Consider the following 15,210-nt stretch of genomic DNA (forward strand, 5'->3'; position numbering starts at 1 on the left):
TTAATCAATAGACCTTATTCAAAGATGTGTTATAGGGCAAACACAGCTATGCAAATGAGCACTGACAAAAATCAGTGTAAGTTCTTGCTTACGTACATCAGATGTCTGTTGTTAGGTATAGTGTATTTGCAGCAGCCATTCAACTGTAGTGTCCACTAAGAGGCTTATGAGAATGTTGACTTTCTATCTATCTATCTATCTATGCAGGGGGTGTCACTGAAAAAACTAATAAAGTACCCTTACATGTAATATTGGTTTATGGCTTTAATTAATCCACCAATAAACATGCATAGCCATAAACAAACACTGAATGCAAAATAATTTTTACAACTCACATGTGCATTTCCTAATCCACACTCAAACCAATCAACTTAATTAAACTGAACTAATACATGCTTATGAAGTTCATGAGTCCTGTGACCCTCTGCCACTAACTGAAGGAGACTGAACATCAACTAGCTCTTATTAACATCATCTAAAACAAAACAAAAATAGTGTATCTGTCATCTGTGTGTGTGCGTGTGTGGGCATACAGCTGTCTTAGATTAATAAACGTTTATATTGATTAAAAAACCTTCATTGAATACAATATAAATAAAAATGTATTTAATAAAAGACTAGAAAAGTGGACTATTATTTTAATAATGTTGGCAGACTTGATATAGTTTAGCAATCTCTAAAAGCTGGTAGATAAGTGTTGTGATAAGCTGTTGGGGTTCTCCTGGTTCTCTGCGCATGCAGACATCTAAAACTGTGGATCTGGAACTGCAGCTCCAGCTCTGTAGGTTGATGATATTGCAGCAGACTGTGAAGTCACAGTATACAACTGTCATTTTACAATAAGTTAATGTTAAAATGTCACAGTAACTTACTGTGAAATTAATGCAACTAGTAGCCAGTACTTTACTGTAAACTCACAGTCAGATATTTTACAGGGTGGAGTTACCAGTGTTGCAGAAAGTTGGTGTAGAAATATTGTCTGAAGATGTTAACAACAATATTATACAAGTAATCCCTCATGACAATCTCCTCTCGTTCATGGTAGGGACATTAAATTGGTACTCCAGTAGATTTATGATCAAATGTAATTTCTATTCTAATGTTGAGTGCAGGTCTTAATGTAGAGAGCAATGTCCCATTTGATTTTAACAAAACTATAGGAAAATTCTCAACTGCAGTCCAGATTGTTTGGGTTTTAGATGTCAAGGCTGATGTCTGATCATTAGTTGAACAGGACATTTAGAACATAACGGGCTGTCATGTCAAGTAAAGTTTATTTTTATAGCCCAACATCATAAGTCTGTCCCAGAGCGATTTTCAGTTTGAACAACATACACCACCATCTATTCGTAATGGTAGTCTGAATTCAAATTTAAGAGCAACCATTCATTATTAGTGGAAGTCTTGTCGATTGAGTGTTAAGCACATTAGCAGGGTCTCGATTTATCTACAAATGATCACTGACTGTCCATACATGAATTTAAAAAAAGAAATAATAGGGGGTATCTGTCAGTTTTTCTTCAGTTTAATGTGTAATGGTTTGCAGAAATACACAGCATCTCCTGTAGTAAGTCTTTGATACTGTTTTGAGAACAAAAGTCCCAACTTTAAGGTTCACTTCTGTCTTCACTTGCTTTTTGTTTTTAATATATTTTCCTGTAGAACAATTGTTTTATTTGGCTTTCGAGTGCCAGCATGTGCAGTTATCTGACGGGCCAGACGCTGCATTTTGGCTTCAAACAGTAATGTTGAAAATTCTTGAAAACTGAGAACATCACAACTAATATAAAAGAGGTTTAAAATCTTTGAGAAACTGGAGACTTTGTAGTCTGGTTTAAATTACATGACTCAAATAAAAACATGTTGTTCAGACTTTCTTCTTGCATCTGAGAAACATGTCTATGAGTCAATGATTTTTGGTCTTTTTCTCCTCTTGTCTCAGCCACAAAGCTTTTTCACACTTGCCGCTGATTCAAAATGCAGCAGGTCTAATGAGACCTAAAAGACAGCGGACTGAAATATTCATTTAACAACCTTCAATAGATTTCCACCTGAATTTGAACAGGGCAATTCATTTTAATATTTTACTGATACCTTTTCAAAGTTTGAAATCACCTGCATATCACAAGCATATATTTAATGTATCTTTCACATTGTCAGTACAGAAGCATAGACTGTGTTTAGACTGACGACACAAACTGATTCCAGTTTTAATTGGAGCCCTTCAAAATAACCTTCCTTTCACTATTTAGGTCAATGATTGGGCATCCTCTTGTTTTGGCAATATGCAATAAAGTGAAGGAAGCCTCACCTCAATGCCAACAACTAAAATGCCCTCATCTTTTATAGTTTATTTTTAAGACAGTGGAATTTGGTTCTGATAGAGTTTAGATACTACTTGCCACAGTAACTCATTTGTTTTTGGATAGCTCCATGAAGGAGAATATGGACAGAAACTGACACTTCTTGATGCCAAGCATAAAGCCAGTTTTCCAATATTAGGTTATTTTATAGCTTCTCTTCATTTGAAATCAGAGTTATACACTTATAAACATTCAAAGCTGACATATTTTGAGAAATCTGTGATAAGACAAACACATTTTTGCAGGAATACACTAACTCAATTCTATAACGGTATAACTCTGTGGCCTTTCTACATTTTTTTTTTTTTACCAGCTATGGATATATAATATTCATATTCATTTATTTTTAACACTTATTTGTAGACTTAAAGTACTATACAATCATAAGGTAGAGTTAAAAGTAGAGGTTAAAAATAAATTGATCAGAGAACAGATACAAGAATTAGAAATATGGCTAAATTGATACACAACCACAGACTAAATAATCTGCAGTGTATCAAACATATGATGTGTTATGTTTTTGTTTTAAATTGTGGACCATACAAAGTAGATACATGTCAAATTGTCTTGGAGGGATAGCTACACATCACTACCTACCACACGTACTTCAGTAATCCTAACACCAGTCCAGATATGGAGCACCATTCTCTTGGGAAGACCCACTGCCGCTTCCTTCATTCTCTCTGCTGCCCTTATAAGAAGCCTGAAAGACTCTCACAAGTTCAAAGCAACCAGAGAGAAAAAACCAAGCCGACCTCTGACTCTGTCCATACTCCAAGTCTTGGAGGCATGTGTCACTCTGAATGGTATGGCGCATTCGTATGACCCTCTGCCAAGCAGTGGGATCACAAAAATCCCTCTGGGACATGCAGCCTTTCCAAAGGCAGATGGACAGAGCTAGTGCAGAAAAACATGAAAACAGGCAACGGGAAAGTGGCAGAGCAATACATTCTGTGCTGTCCAATAAATTCATCAATTTAGACACAGATTCAAGAGAGGAAACGTGATGGAAAATCATTATGGTAGAAAATACAAGGATTCAAATAACTAGCTGCAGGCAACTGGTGATTGCTTTGTGGTGGCAGGGTCCAACAGAGAGCAGGATCTACATAGTGAGCAGTCTCCCCGGGCTGCAAATCACTAATTACTTATTAATGAGTAGATGAGGAAAGTCTGTGCTTTCAAAGTAAACACTGGTGAATGGGCCAACTGAGCGAAAGGAAAGAGGGAGCTGGGAAAATAAGGGCAGAAGAGGGTAAAGAGACTGAACTACATTGAGACAGATTGGACATCTAATTTGGTACCAGAGTCTTCATGAAATTTAAATATAAAAACAAGATTTTTTCCATTACTTGTGCACACAGGGGAGGAGCATGTCGAGCTCAGGGAGAGCATAAGTATGACAGAAAAGGAGAGTGCACGTACTGAGAGAGAAAGGTTAAACAACACAAGGAGGAGAGTGCAAACCAAGACAGAGCGGCAGATAAAATACAATAAAAAAGTACAGATAAGTACAGAAATGGAAATGGAAAAGAGACATACCTATCTTGAGTGACCTTTACCAAGAACTGAATCACAGAGGAGTGCAGTCAAGATAAGTGTAATACACTGAGGAGAACATCTTTATTCCAACCTTTTCTCCTGCTGATATTTCAGCAAACAATGGGCCAATAACAAACAGCCAAGGCACACGACCTGCAAATCTGAACTGTGTCAAGGATCACAATCAGCTCTACGTGAAGCACTGCATCATGTCTGAATAACACCTCAAAAAACATCAAACCAGCCTCAGTTAATTCCACTTCTTTATTCATGGTCCAAAACCTTGTTCACCTCCTAAATCTCTGCATAGTAAAACAACTCATGCTTACTGTTTGGGCTGGCACAGCATAAAGAATCTCATACTTATACCTTCACACTCTCAGATATTAGAAATTCATTTGCATTCATCAGCAACACTGCCCCTGGGGGGATCTGTGGAAATATGTTGGATTGTTTAGTCAAAATTACAATACAGCTGGGGCAATTTATCTTTTGAAAAGCCTGTTAATTTGTTCAGGAGGAAATGGTGTTTTCATTTGCATGTTGAATAAGGAGTAGCTGGAGAACCCTTTCCAACCTGTTACACCACTCTCTCCATGGCTAATGAGGCAGGGAGCAGAGAATTACTGATTCCAAAGGGAGCCTTTAGCATGACAAACACACCATGACTCTACAATTGGCACAGAGCAGGTCCACACATGCATGTATGTATGTATGTATGTGTGTGTGTGTGAGTGTCAGTATATGTGTATGCACACGTGTCTGCAAGTATAAGTGCATGTGTGCATATTCATGACTCTGTGTGTGCACAAATGTCTGTTTTTCCAGCAGCTGGAATTAAAAGCCTGTAATTACATTCAAAATAATTACATTAGATTAGTTTCGATTAGATAAAATATATCCAATTAAGCAATGAGAGAGAGAAAAAAATGGGGAATAAAATAGCCCTTTGGTTAAGTGTGCCGATGTTGCTGTGCAACTGCTAAAGAGCTGGCTCGTCATTACTATGTATGATAATTTAAGGATAAATATGAAATATTATCATTCAAATATGTTATACTACATGAGGAAACTCAATTATTCCTCCTTGAAATTATATCCTGCACCATAAGTGAAAAGCTGGAAGTAAGATGACGCCAGGTACTGCAATAATTTCATCGTCATATATGCCATTTTCTAGGAAGATCCACAGTTTAAAAAGCTAATAAACAAGGTTATATCATTTAAATGTGACTTTTCTCTCAAATATATAAAGTTAAATGTGAACAAATAAGTAGGGTGTCAAAACTGATAATGGATTGACAGTTTAGGGAAGTCGCATCTGGCCAACAGAGGGCTCATTTCTGGTGCCCCAATAGCCACAAAGCTTAATTAAGTGTCAGCAAGCTTAACTGAATATTTGAAATGAGCAAATAAATTAGATTTAATTTATGTTTTTATTCAATCTCTAAAGTGTGCAGGGACTCATTGTGTGATGTTCCACTATAAATAAACTGAAGTTGAAGTAAACTTTTTAAAGTCCCCCTCCACTCAAAAATATGTTTTCCTTCTTTTTCCTACACTTGGATGTTTGAGCTTCACTGTGCAGAATGATGTATGTGCAGAGTTTGATACTAGATGGCTGTTTTCTCATTCATCTGCTGAAAGTGGAAGTTTCTCTGGGCTCATTGAAAATCAAATTTTAGGGGGCAGGCCTATGAGCATGATTTGTGACATCGCATATAGTTTGGAAGCCAGTCATGGTCCAATATTCAACTTATTCAGACTTAAATCGCAAAAATTATTCTGTTTTGTATTCTCTTTCCTAATGGACATCACCCAAACACTTGCTTCTCCCTGATCCTGCCTACATCTAATATAAGTAAATGGGTGAACAAAGGGTGCAGAAGACATTGCCCTAAAACGAGTAAACAGTTGTATTCATTGTATAATCAAGAGCCCACACAGGGGATGCTGTCTGTATTTCTTGCACCATCAATAATTGTAGCTTGTCATTATAGAAGCAGAAGTTTTTAGCCAATCTTTGATGATATTTTAAGAAGAAAATGTATTACATTAGGTCTAATATTAACCATTGTCAGCTCCACTGGTCCAGTCAGATGGCAGCAATGCAACAAATAAGGAGCAAGTCAAGAGTCAATAGCAAGATGGGATGGTTGGCTAAACTGCAGGCTGTTGCCACTTTGTATCCACACTATTGAATATTGGCATTGCTCTAACTATCACAGAAGCTGTGGGCCTCCAAGCTTTAAAAGTTGAGACAATATTTTCATTATGTTTATGAAAAATGGAAATTGGCATACATTTAGCATTAATGTTGAATTTAAATGTTTAAATTGAAATAAACTTTTGCCCGAAGTCCAAGGTTTTTGTTTTCTAGAGAATCCTTCTGCTTAGAGAGATTTAACAGTCTTCTATTGTTGGAGTCAAAGCTTGGCCGATCATGCTAGACAACAACACTGCTGGTAAACAGAAGCCTCCAGTGCACATACACTGAGAATGGACTTTTCAGGAATGTAAGAGACATCTTGCGTGAAGCAGTTACAGTTTTAAAATGAACAATAATTGATTAAGATGTCCCAAAACCGAAGATGCTTTCCAGATTGTACTACCCCTGTACACATTTAATTTCCCTGTTCCTGAGGGTATCCTTGTAGGTTGACATTGTACGGACTCTGGTACAAAGTGGCTCCCACTGCAGCCAGAGAGTGTGTTCTTTGTGTTAAATGAAAAACTGACTCTTCAAACTGAGAAAATGGAAATGGAAAGCAAATCACACTGTGACTTTTTGTCAGTCTGACCAAACACTTGTTGATTCAACTTAGTATTGAACGTGGTATCTCTAGTTTAACTTATCTCAGTTAGTTCTATATTTTCACAACTCACAAGACAACTTTGAACTATTATTCAACATTAGTTCAGTTAAATTACTTTTTTTAAGGCAGCAGGGGAACTTGCATTTCTAAGTTGAACAAGCTCAAAATCTATTACAACGTAGGAAAAAATGATTCCTGTGTGGGTAATACCAAAAAGAAAAATTTCACCACCATTAGTCATACTCTAAAATTATTTCTTTGCATTTGATTTGCTATTTGATTTCTGCACAGGATTACAACATTGAGATATCAGACTATGGTCTATATAAACCACTGTGACCCAAAAGATTGAGCCTGCTGATTGTATATGTTGCTCATAAACAAGCAAAGAAAGTAGACTAATACATTTCATAAATTGATGCATTTTGATTTTGAAAGGGAAGCTGCATGATGCTCTGCTTCATATAATAAGTCAGAATAAACCATTTCTCTTGCAGTCCTATTAAAAAGTGTAGAAAAGAGTAATTAAAAAAAAAATTGAGTGAAAAAACTACTGATTCCGTTGGACAGCAGCACAAGTAGGAATAAAGGCTATCCAGAGAGATTCTCAGTATTTTTTTGTCACAAGTTAGACTGTAGGGGGGGGGGGGGGTAATGGGAAAGAGAAGGGAGTAAAACCAGAGAACATAAATAGTTAATGATGCCTTAGCTACTGGGAGAAACACTGAAGCTACTTGTAAAGTAAGCTGTCCATAAACACACCCACACCAGTGCATAGTCAAACATTGGCCGACAGTATGCAAACACATACAGCGAGAGAGAGAAGCAGAGACTTGGCGTTCGACAGTTTGAAAACTCCCATCTTGAAAAGCTCAACACAGATGCACACATACTCCAGTTCCCACTTCCAGTGATGCTGAACTTGACTTTGCTCATACAGTAGCAGTGCTAACATACCGTCATCACAGAAATTCAGTCACTGAGGGGATATCAAGCACTTAAAGGAGTATATTAAAGCAAAGGTTTTTTTTTTATTATCAGGAAATCCAGAAGCTGAGAGAAAAAAACATACTGAATAGCACCACAGGTTTAGACCTGTAAGATAAAAGCAATGCACAACAGAGCTGACATGAGATTAATCAGCAGCGTTCGGATGTTCAATTATAGAGTTTGGTAAGCTGGCAGTCAAGTACTGTAAAGTAGCCTGTGATTTTCAAACACTTTGAGGTTTAATCTTTTGGTTGCTAATGAGGTATTTTGGTTGAATTTTAAGACTGTGCTATCCCAACGGAAAACATAAAAAAGATGAACTTCTGAACGATTGGGGCGCAATACTAGTGCAAAAAGAATTAAAGGAAAAAAACTACCTTTAAAGTTCCCATTTACACACATGCTGACAAATGTGATAAACACACACTGCGAGCGCTAATACTTCATGGGAGTTCATCATCACTGGAGTGAGAGAAAAAGCAATGAGGCTTTTTGGCAGATTTCCTGCTCACCCAGGGATGACAAATTGCCAAGGCTCTCTGTCACAGCTCCACTTTGAGGCTGCTAACTGTTTCATCTTCCATGATTTAGATCTCAGGCATAAAAGTAGCCCGGTGGAAATGCATATTCCTTACACCTTAATTTTCATCGCACAACATGGAGCAATTATAGTCACTTTGAATAGTAATTTGTATGAGACAAAGCTCAATGAATCAATAACAAGTGTGTTGCTCTTGTGTGGAATCACCTCAGATAGAACTTTCCTCCGACAGGCAATTTTGAAGGTGAGTACATGAAACAATCATTATAAATAGCACAAATGCATAATTGAGGTATTATTCAGTCAAAACCATCCCCTGCAGACTGTCAAATGCAATTTGGAGGAAACTAGTGTAACACAAACACATGAGGACCCCCTGCAGCTTACCTTGAGTGGGCCCCTTTCCTGCAGCACAGAGCTGGTGAATTTTAACATCTTTCATAGTGACGATACTTATTATTTCAAACGCACAATGAGAATAAACAGACCACTTTAGAACACTGGATACTGATTATGGAGTTGATTGTCTTGAGTAAATTTTTAACTGTTGTAGCTTTTGAACATTACAAACTGTCAAAGTGTTACAGCCGCTGTCAAGGTGCTGATCCTGTGATGGCCATGATTGCGAGAGCTGTCCAAGCTACTCCGTATTCGACTCCTCCTCATTACTCACTGTCACAGAGAGCAGGATTTCATTATCAAAGTTACTGTAAAAAGCCTAACTGCCCACTCAACTCAGATTGTTATACAACTGCACAACTGTACTGTGAGGATAGATAGAACAAGCTTTTCCTTTAAGGCCAAATTATTTTTTTATTTTAAATTGATTGCTCAAACAGAGCAACAAAGATTACATCAATTGTGAAAACATATATGTAAAACATATCGGTTTTCTTATAGGCTTGCAGGCGAGTATACATGCGCACATCTTTTGGATGAGCAAAATACCATACCACTCTCTTTAAGCATGTTTATTTTCAGTACTCAGGATGGCCAGCCCTGACAGTCTCTCCTGTGCCATGGTGCTTCTCTGATATGTTTTAATTAGTTTCAGTTTTGAGAAGGATCTTTCAGCACTTACGACAGTCACAGGTAGATGAAAGAAATAGTTTAATAGCTGTGGCTACATAAGGCACACTTGGTAATATGGAGTGGTGCTTTATGAGTAGAGTGTGTGCCAAATCTTGAACTAAACCATGCTCGATTTCCTATGGCGGACACTAATGTGCGTGTAAGTCATCTTTGTATTGGTCAGCTAGGGCACTTGCTAATTTACATATTTTATCATCGGATTTTAAAAAAAGTTCTTTTGGGCATAAAACTCCAAACCTCTGTGCCACCTCTTGCATGCCACAGAACCTGTATGTCACCTGTGCAATGGCAGTGTCTACAGCTGCGTAAAATACTGATACTGATGAAGTGCTCCTCCACATTCAGCAGCCTTTCATCTTCACATAACTCATCAAAATGTCTTTTGGTACATCTACATGTTTCTGTGGAAATGAAGGATCAGTACTCCATGACTGGGCAAGATTTTGGGCGATTTTTTTCAAAGCTGTGAACTCCCCTCTGAGTGAAGCAAGGATCTCAGATAATTTGCTTGCCTGCAAAATATTTATGTTCTGTTTTTGGAGACTTTGTGAAACAGTGTTGACTGTTTCCAGAATTTTACCCTGCATCGCTGTTTGGAGGACAAATTCTATTTTTTAAAAAGAAATCTTATCATAATAGTTGTTGACAAACAGGGGCAGAGCCCATTTGGGCTGCGGGGTCCCCCTAGTTGGAGAATGTTAAGCACATCAATATCTCTCTATTATCTCTCCAAAATGACTTTGAAGGTCACAAAAACCACAAACAAACCTCTAATTTACCTATCATGAGATTTTTAAATATTTCATCTACAGCAGCCAGCATTCTTTGTCCACAGAGAAACCTAGCTAAAAGTGGTTTAACTCTTTATGTTATGGACTGTATTCAGTCAGGAGTTCAATATTTCAGTTATGCAAGAATAGTGCTTTATAAAAAAAAGATGGTTGAAAAGAAAATCTCTTGATGATATAAAGCCATGAAAATGACCCCTAAATTATAACCAGAGAAACAATACCAGAAATGAAACCTCTTCAATTTGCTCTCAGTTTTGTTGTTGAACATAACTGAAATAGTTTACACTTCCACTTGCTGAAAACTGTAAATAAGTACCAAGAGGTTTCAAGTTGGTCCAGAGCCAAGCTTTGGTGTGTAGCAAGCTATTTCTTTGTCATTGAAATAATTTGATTTTATCATAAATGTCTGCCAATTGATTTACTCTGCACAAGCAAAGCAGACAAAAGGGGTGAGTGTTGTTTCACACAATGAAGTCAGGATAATGATCATGATTACACAAGGGCACTCTTGGTTACCACTGTCTTGCTTACATTTCTTTTCATTTGCAATATTATGTCCTCCAGCTTAGTGGACAAATGACCTAAATACTGTAAACTACTTAAGTAACCAAGCTGCTCCTGGGCAGTAGAGTACTGTAGTAGTGTCATGGCAACATTGTCTGTGGACTGAAGTATGGTGTGGCAAATCAGAAGCTTATCATACACACATTTTCTAATCTCTAATGCCAGAGATTAATCCACGATTTTGCCAACTGCAGATTATTTCGATTAAACAAGCTGTAGTAGTAAGTAACATTTCCGAACCAAACAGTATCTGGTCAGTGGAAAAAGTAAATACAACGATCAGACTTCATCACTGTTGCTTACAAACTGATTTCTTGAACAAGGAGCCGCATAGTATCCGACAGGTCTGCGTGACCTTGCTACATACAGCGTAGTATTTTAGGAACAAAGAGGCATTGTACAAGATTATTAGTTATTGTCTGCATGAGTCATTTCAGAATATGACTCAGAACAACAATGAGTAACAATTTCTTGAGCAATTTTCCTCATAACTGTTGTATGCCTCAGCATAATTTCACACATAAATGACAGATGGGTATACTGTGATGAGCATTGATGGTTTTATCTGTCGTTACTGACCAATCTGCTTGTTTGTCCAATTTGTTGTAGTTTGGAAAATTAGAGAACCTTGGTGGAGCAGCAGAGTAAACTATATTAGGAGGAGGCTGACTCACCTGAGGGTGAAGATTTGCACTGAAGACAGTGTGGACAGAGCCAGAAAAGTAGAGACTGTTTCTCTCTGCCGGATAGGTTTGGAGGGTACCATCACCACAAAGTTATTGTCCAGCTTCAGCTCTGACAGTGGCTGAAACAGCCTGACACTCCCAATGCGCTGCATAGGTGTGTGCCCTGCAAAATAGCCCATCGGCTTCTGCTGATCTGTGCGGACAGAACTGCCCTTTCTCGAGTCCTCTGAGCTGCAGTCTCCACTGTCTGTGGTTTGAACCATGTAGTAGAGTTCCACAGGAGTGCCCTGGGCCTGCTCAGAAACCCTTTGCCTACCTGGTCTGACAGTGGGTGGGCTGAACCAGCTGGCTAGAGGCTCCAACTCAGCAACACATATCCCCAGTTCACCTTTTAGCCTGCATGTCCCACGCACCTCTTGAGTCTCGTGGAAGGCAAACATCCTAACACAGGGCAGCTTGTGGATGGCGCTGTAATCATCCCAGTCTCTCCCTGCAATATAGAACAACACTTGAACTTTTGGCCAACTGGGGTGAATCCTCTCACTGATAATATAGGTGTGGACCTTCCAGTTGAACGTAAAGAGAGGTGACGCTGATGCTGATGTTGGCACAGATGATGAAGTAAAGGAGGGTGTGTTGAAGGGCCCTGGCAGGGTTTGCAGCATCTCTAGAGGGACAGGCTGCTGGACAGACAGTGGCCCGTAGCTAGCATTGACAAAGGGCATCTGCCGAGCCTGGTGGATGAAGAAGGACTCTGTGCGGGCCTGCAGGCTGGAATTCCTCATTAAGTCCTGGTTTGCCTCCTGTAGGAAGAAAGCTGACTCAGCATTGAGGATCCGGTAGCTGACAGGCAGATAGATGGGCATGGGGCCATACCTCTGCAGGCCCTCCAGGATCACCTTGCTGTTCACCACTGAAACAGAGAAAGAAAATGACAATGAAGGAGATGTTATCTACCTGTTATCCTTTGTTTCAACAACTGAGGTAAAGACATCTGAAATAATCCAGAACACTTCTGGTCATGCATCATAGTACTTGTAGCTGTATGAGGATGATTCATCTTCTAAATTCTATCAACAAAGCCTGAGCCAGGCGTGAAATCAAAGAGCAGAATGAGAGAAAATTGCAGGAAATAACTCATGACCTGGACAGCGCACTTCACATTTAACATAACATTTGCATGCATTGCCTGCAACCTGAGGCAATCATATCTACAGTCAGCTCTAGCAGTGAATGTTAAATGGTTTGTTGTAGACATTTCCATATGATATCGCTTTCATGAGCCGCTGCTCTTATTTAAAAGAATGTGTTAGACTCAATCCAAAACACTTGCGTCTTTCTGAATCACTTGCTTATCAGCCTTGTCCACGTTCCCCCCTGCTCTCAATACTTTTCATTATTACAAACTAACTCTGTATGTAGTTTTCTCTCTTTCGATCTCACTTTTCATTTTTTTTTTTTTTTAATGACTTGATCTGCTTCCTCCTTCCTGCTTTCACACCAATCTCCTCTTATGCTTCACGACTGTCAAGTATGGAAAAGTGGCATCAAATGCCTGGTCAGTTTAGCCATGTCCCAATTCCATACTACATACAGCATTAATTGTGAGCAAGTTCTTAGTTTATAGTGCATTCACATTGGAAAAGTGACAGAATTACATACACAAAAATAACACCAGATTTTTGAATGTGCTGTTGTGCACTATTGCTCTATAATACAATGCACGAAGGAAAAGGAGGAGCTACTCACAGCTGTATAAGATGCATTATTTTTTCTGAAAAACATGTTTCTTTTCATGTATCATATTGGCAAAACATTTAAAAAGACATCCAGCCTTTCATGTCTCACAACCTTTCTCTTTCTTTCTTACCGGTTCTGCTCACAACATAGTCCACCCCTATCTTAAACCAACCAGCGTGCCCATCCAACCTCACCAGACCAGTCCCTAAAACCTGCTTCCATTCCTCCCTCACTCCATCCTGCAAATCCTCCCCATCACTTCTTTCTATCTGCCATCAAGCTCAAGATATTTGGACTGATGGAGTAACCCATGAGAGCACATTGATTTTCTGTCCCGAACCCTCCGTGCTATGGGAGAGACGTGGCGTGACAGTGATTTGTGACAATCCATGGCAGCAGAGGAATGACCAGCTTGCCAGATGGACAGAACCAGCGCCAGACACAAGAGCAGCACTTCAGAAAGGACCATCCCAACTCTAACACAGTGAAGACAGGAAACAAAGATGTAGTGATGGGTTACCCTACCTGCTCAAAACCCTGTTTTACCTTGATGTTTAAGAAAAAGAATGTCAATCTGGTCTCCAAATAAATAATTAAATCTGACATTCATCTAGTTTTTTATGGAACATCAAAGCATTTGAACCCTTTTACTGTACATTCAGCAATATGCATTTAAGGCTTATTTACACAGATGAAAATGGCCTTTTATCTCCCTCTAATAATCAATACGTCTGACAAGGAGAGGAGCAGAGTGCCACTGTGCCTTGTACTGCGCCATACTCCAGGCTATTTAATATGTTGTACTATGGCCAGCTCCTGGTGCTGAAATGACATTTTCATTATCTACCTTTCATTTGTATGTCTTTGAGAGATGCCTTTTATCAAGACGTACTGTCTTTTACTGTAACCTAGCCAAATGGGGTGCCTAATGAATCGATCGGAGACCTATTATCTGATCCCTCTGCATCTGTTATAACTTTTTAGTCTGGGTATACTGGGCCAGCTCAGTTTTTTTTTAGTACATTACACTGGTCAGGACTTGGATTGAAGCTCCAATGGCTAGAAATCAAAGTACGCCACACAGCTTCAGTCCATTTTATTCCCAAATAAATACAAAAATGTTGAAAATATGGCCTTTGTCTCCACCACAGCTTTGAATATTGTGTTGGCTGTCCAGATGAAAAACAGGCCCACAGCTGAACCTAATTACAGACCTCTAATCTATATAATAATATGCATTAGTAGTAAAAAGTCTGACACTGATATGAGTAACAAAGCCATGAAAATAATAAATAACAAGGATGAATCATAAATACAAATTAGTTGAACTGTTCTGTAAGCAGTTGCTTCATGTTTGTATTCATGTTGCGCATCGTCTTCAAACTACTTGGACTCTAGAGTTAAACTGCATTTTTATACACCACAGCATCCCTGATGGAGATGAAGTATTTAAAGACGTTCGGAGAGACAGTGACTGACTGCTGGTACACAGTTTGACTGAAAGTACAATGTTTACCCTTGTTTTTTTTTAAAAAGACAAAACTGAGAGCAATGTCAAGAGGGGAGCAGGTGCTTAGTTGGTGCTGGATCATGCTCATAGCACACTGAGAGGATTTTCCTGTCTCTCTGTTTCTCTGGGGGATGTGACACACTGTCCTAGATTCTACTTACTATGACACAGATGAAACAAAATACCTCATTACAGCAGAAAAAATGTTGTAATTTGTAACTTCAGATTTAGAATATGTCCATCCTATGACACCAATAGGATGTTGTAAATAGAGAGGCAAAGCCGGCTTGATTTGTAGCCATGAGTTGTCCTTGGATTTCATGTCTGCAGCTACTGTACTTGTAAATGATGTCTGCAGGACTATTTCTGCAAATGAAAAAGGGAATGATTTGTGCAGATAACTTAACCCCTGTGGTAAATCCTGGCTGTAAACCCTCATGGTGGATTTCTGGGCACTGCCAACCCCTCAGGATGCAGGCTGTAGAGTCTGATCACATATCAAACATGCAGCTGAACTGGACTGGCCTCATCATAAGGCAGATGTTACATTCAGGATTTAATGTATTGATGTTATA

At 38.8% G+C, this 15,210-nt stretch overlaps 1 protein-coding gene across 3 annotated transcripts in view; it reads right to left on the reverse strand.

The window, feature by feature from the left end:
* si:dkey-112m2.1 (transmembrane protein 132C) overlaps window positions 1-15,210 on the reverse strand; it is a 177,473-nt gene that overhangs the window by 106,556 nt on the left and 55,707 nt on the right. For all 3 annotated transcript variants that reach the window (XM_044334116.1, XM_044334114.1, XM_044334115.1), the window contains exon 3: window positions 11,374-12,298. In XM_044334116.1, the coding sequence (XP_044190051.1) occupies window positions 11,374-12,298 (925 nt within the window). The remainder of the gene's footprint in view (window positions 1-11,373; window positions 12,299-15,210) is intronic.

This window comes from Thunnus albacares, chromosome 18 (assembly GCF_914725855.1).
Source record: "Thunnus albacares chromosome 18, fThuAlb1.1, whole genome shotgun sequence".
NCBI lineage: Eukaryota > Metazoa > Chordata > Actinopteri > Scombriformes > Scombridae > Thunnus > Thunnus albacares.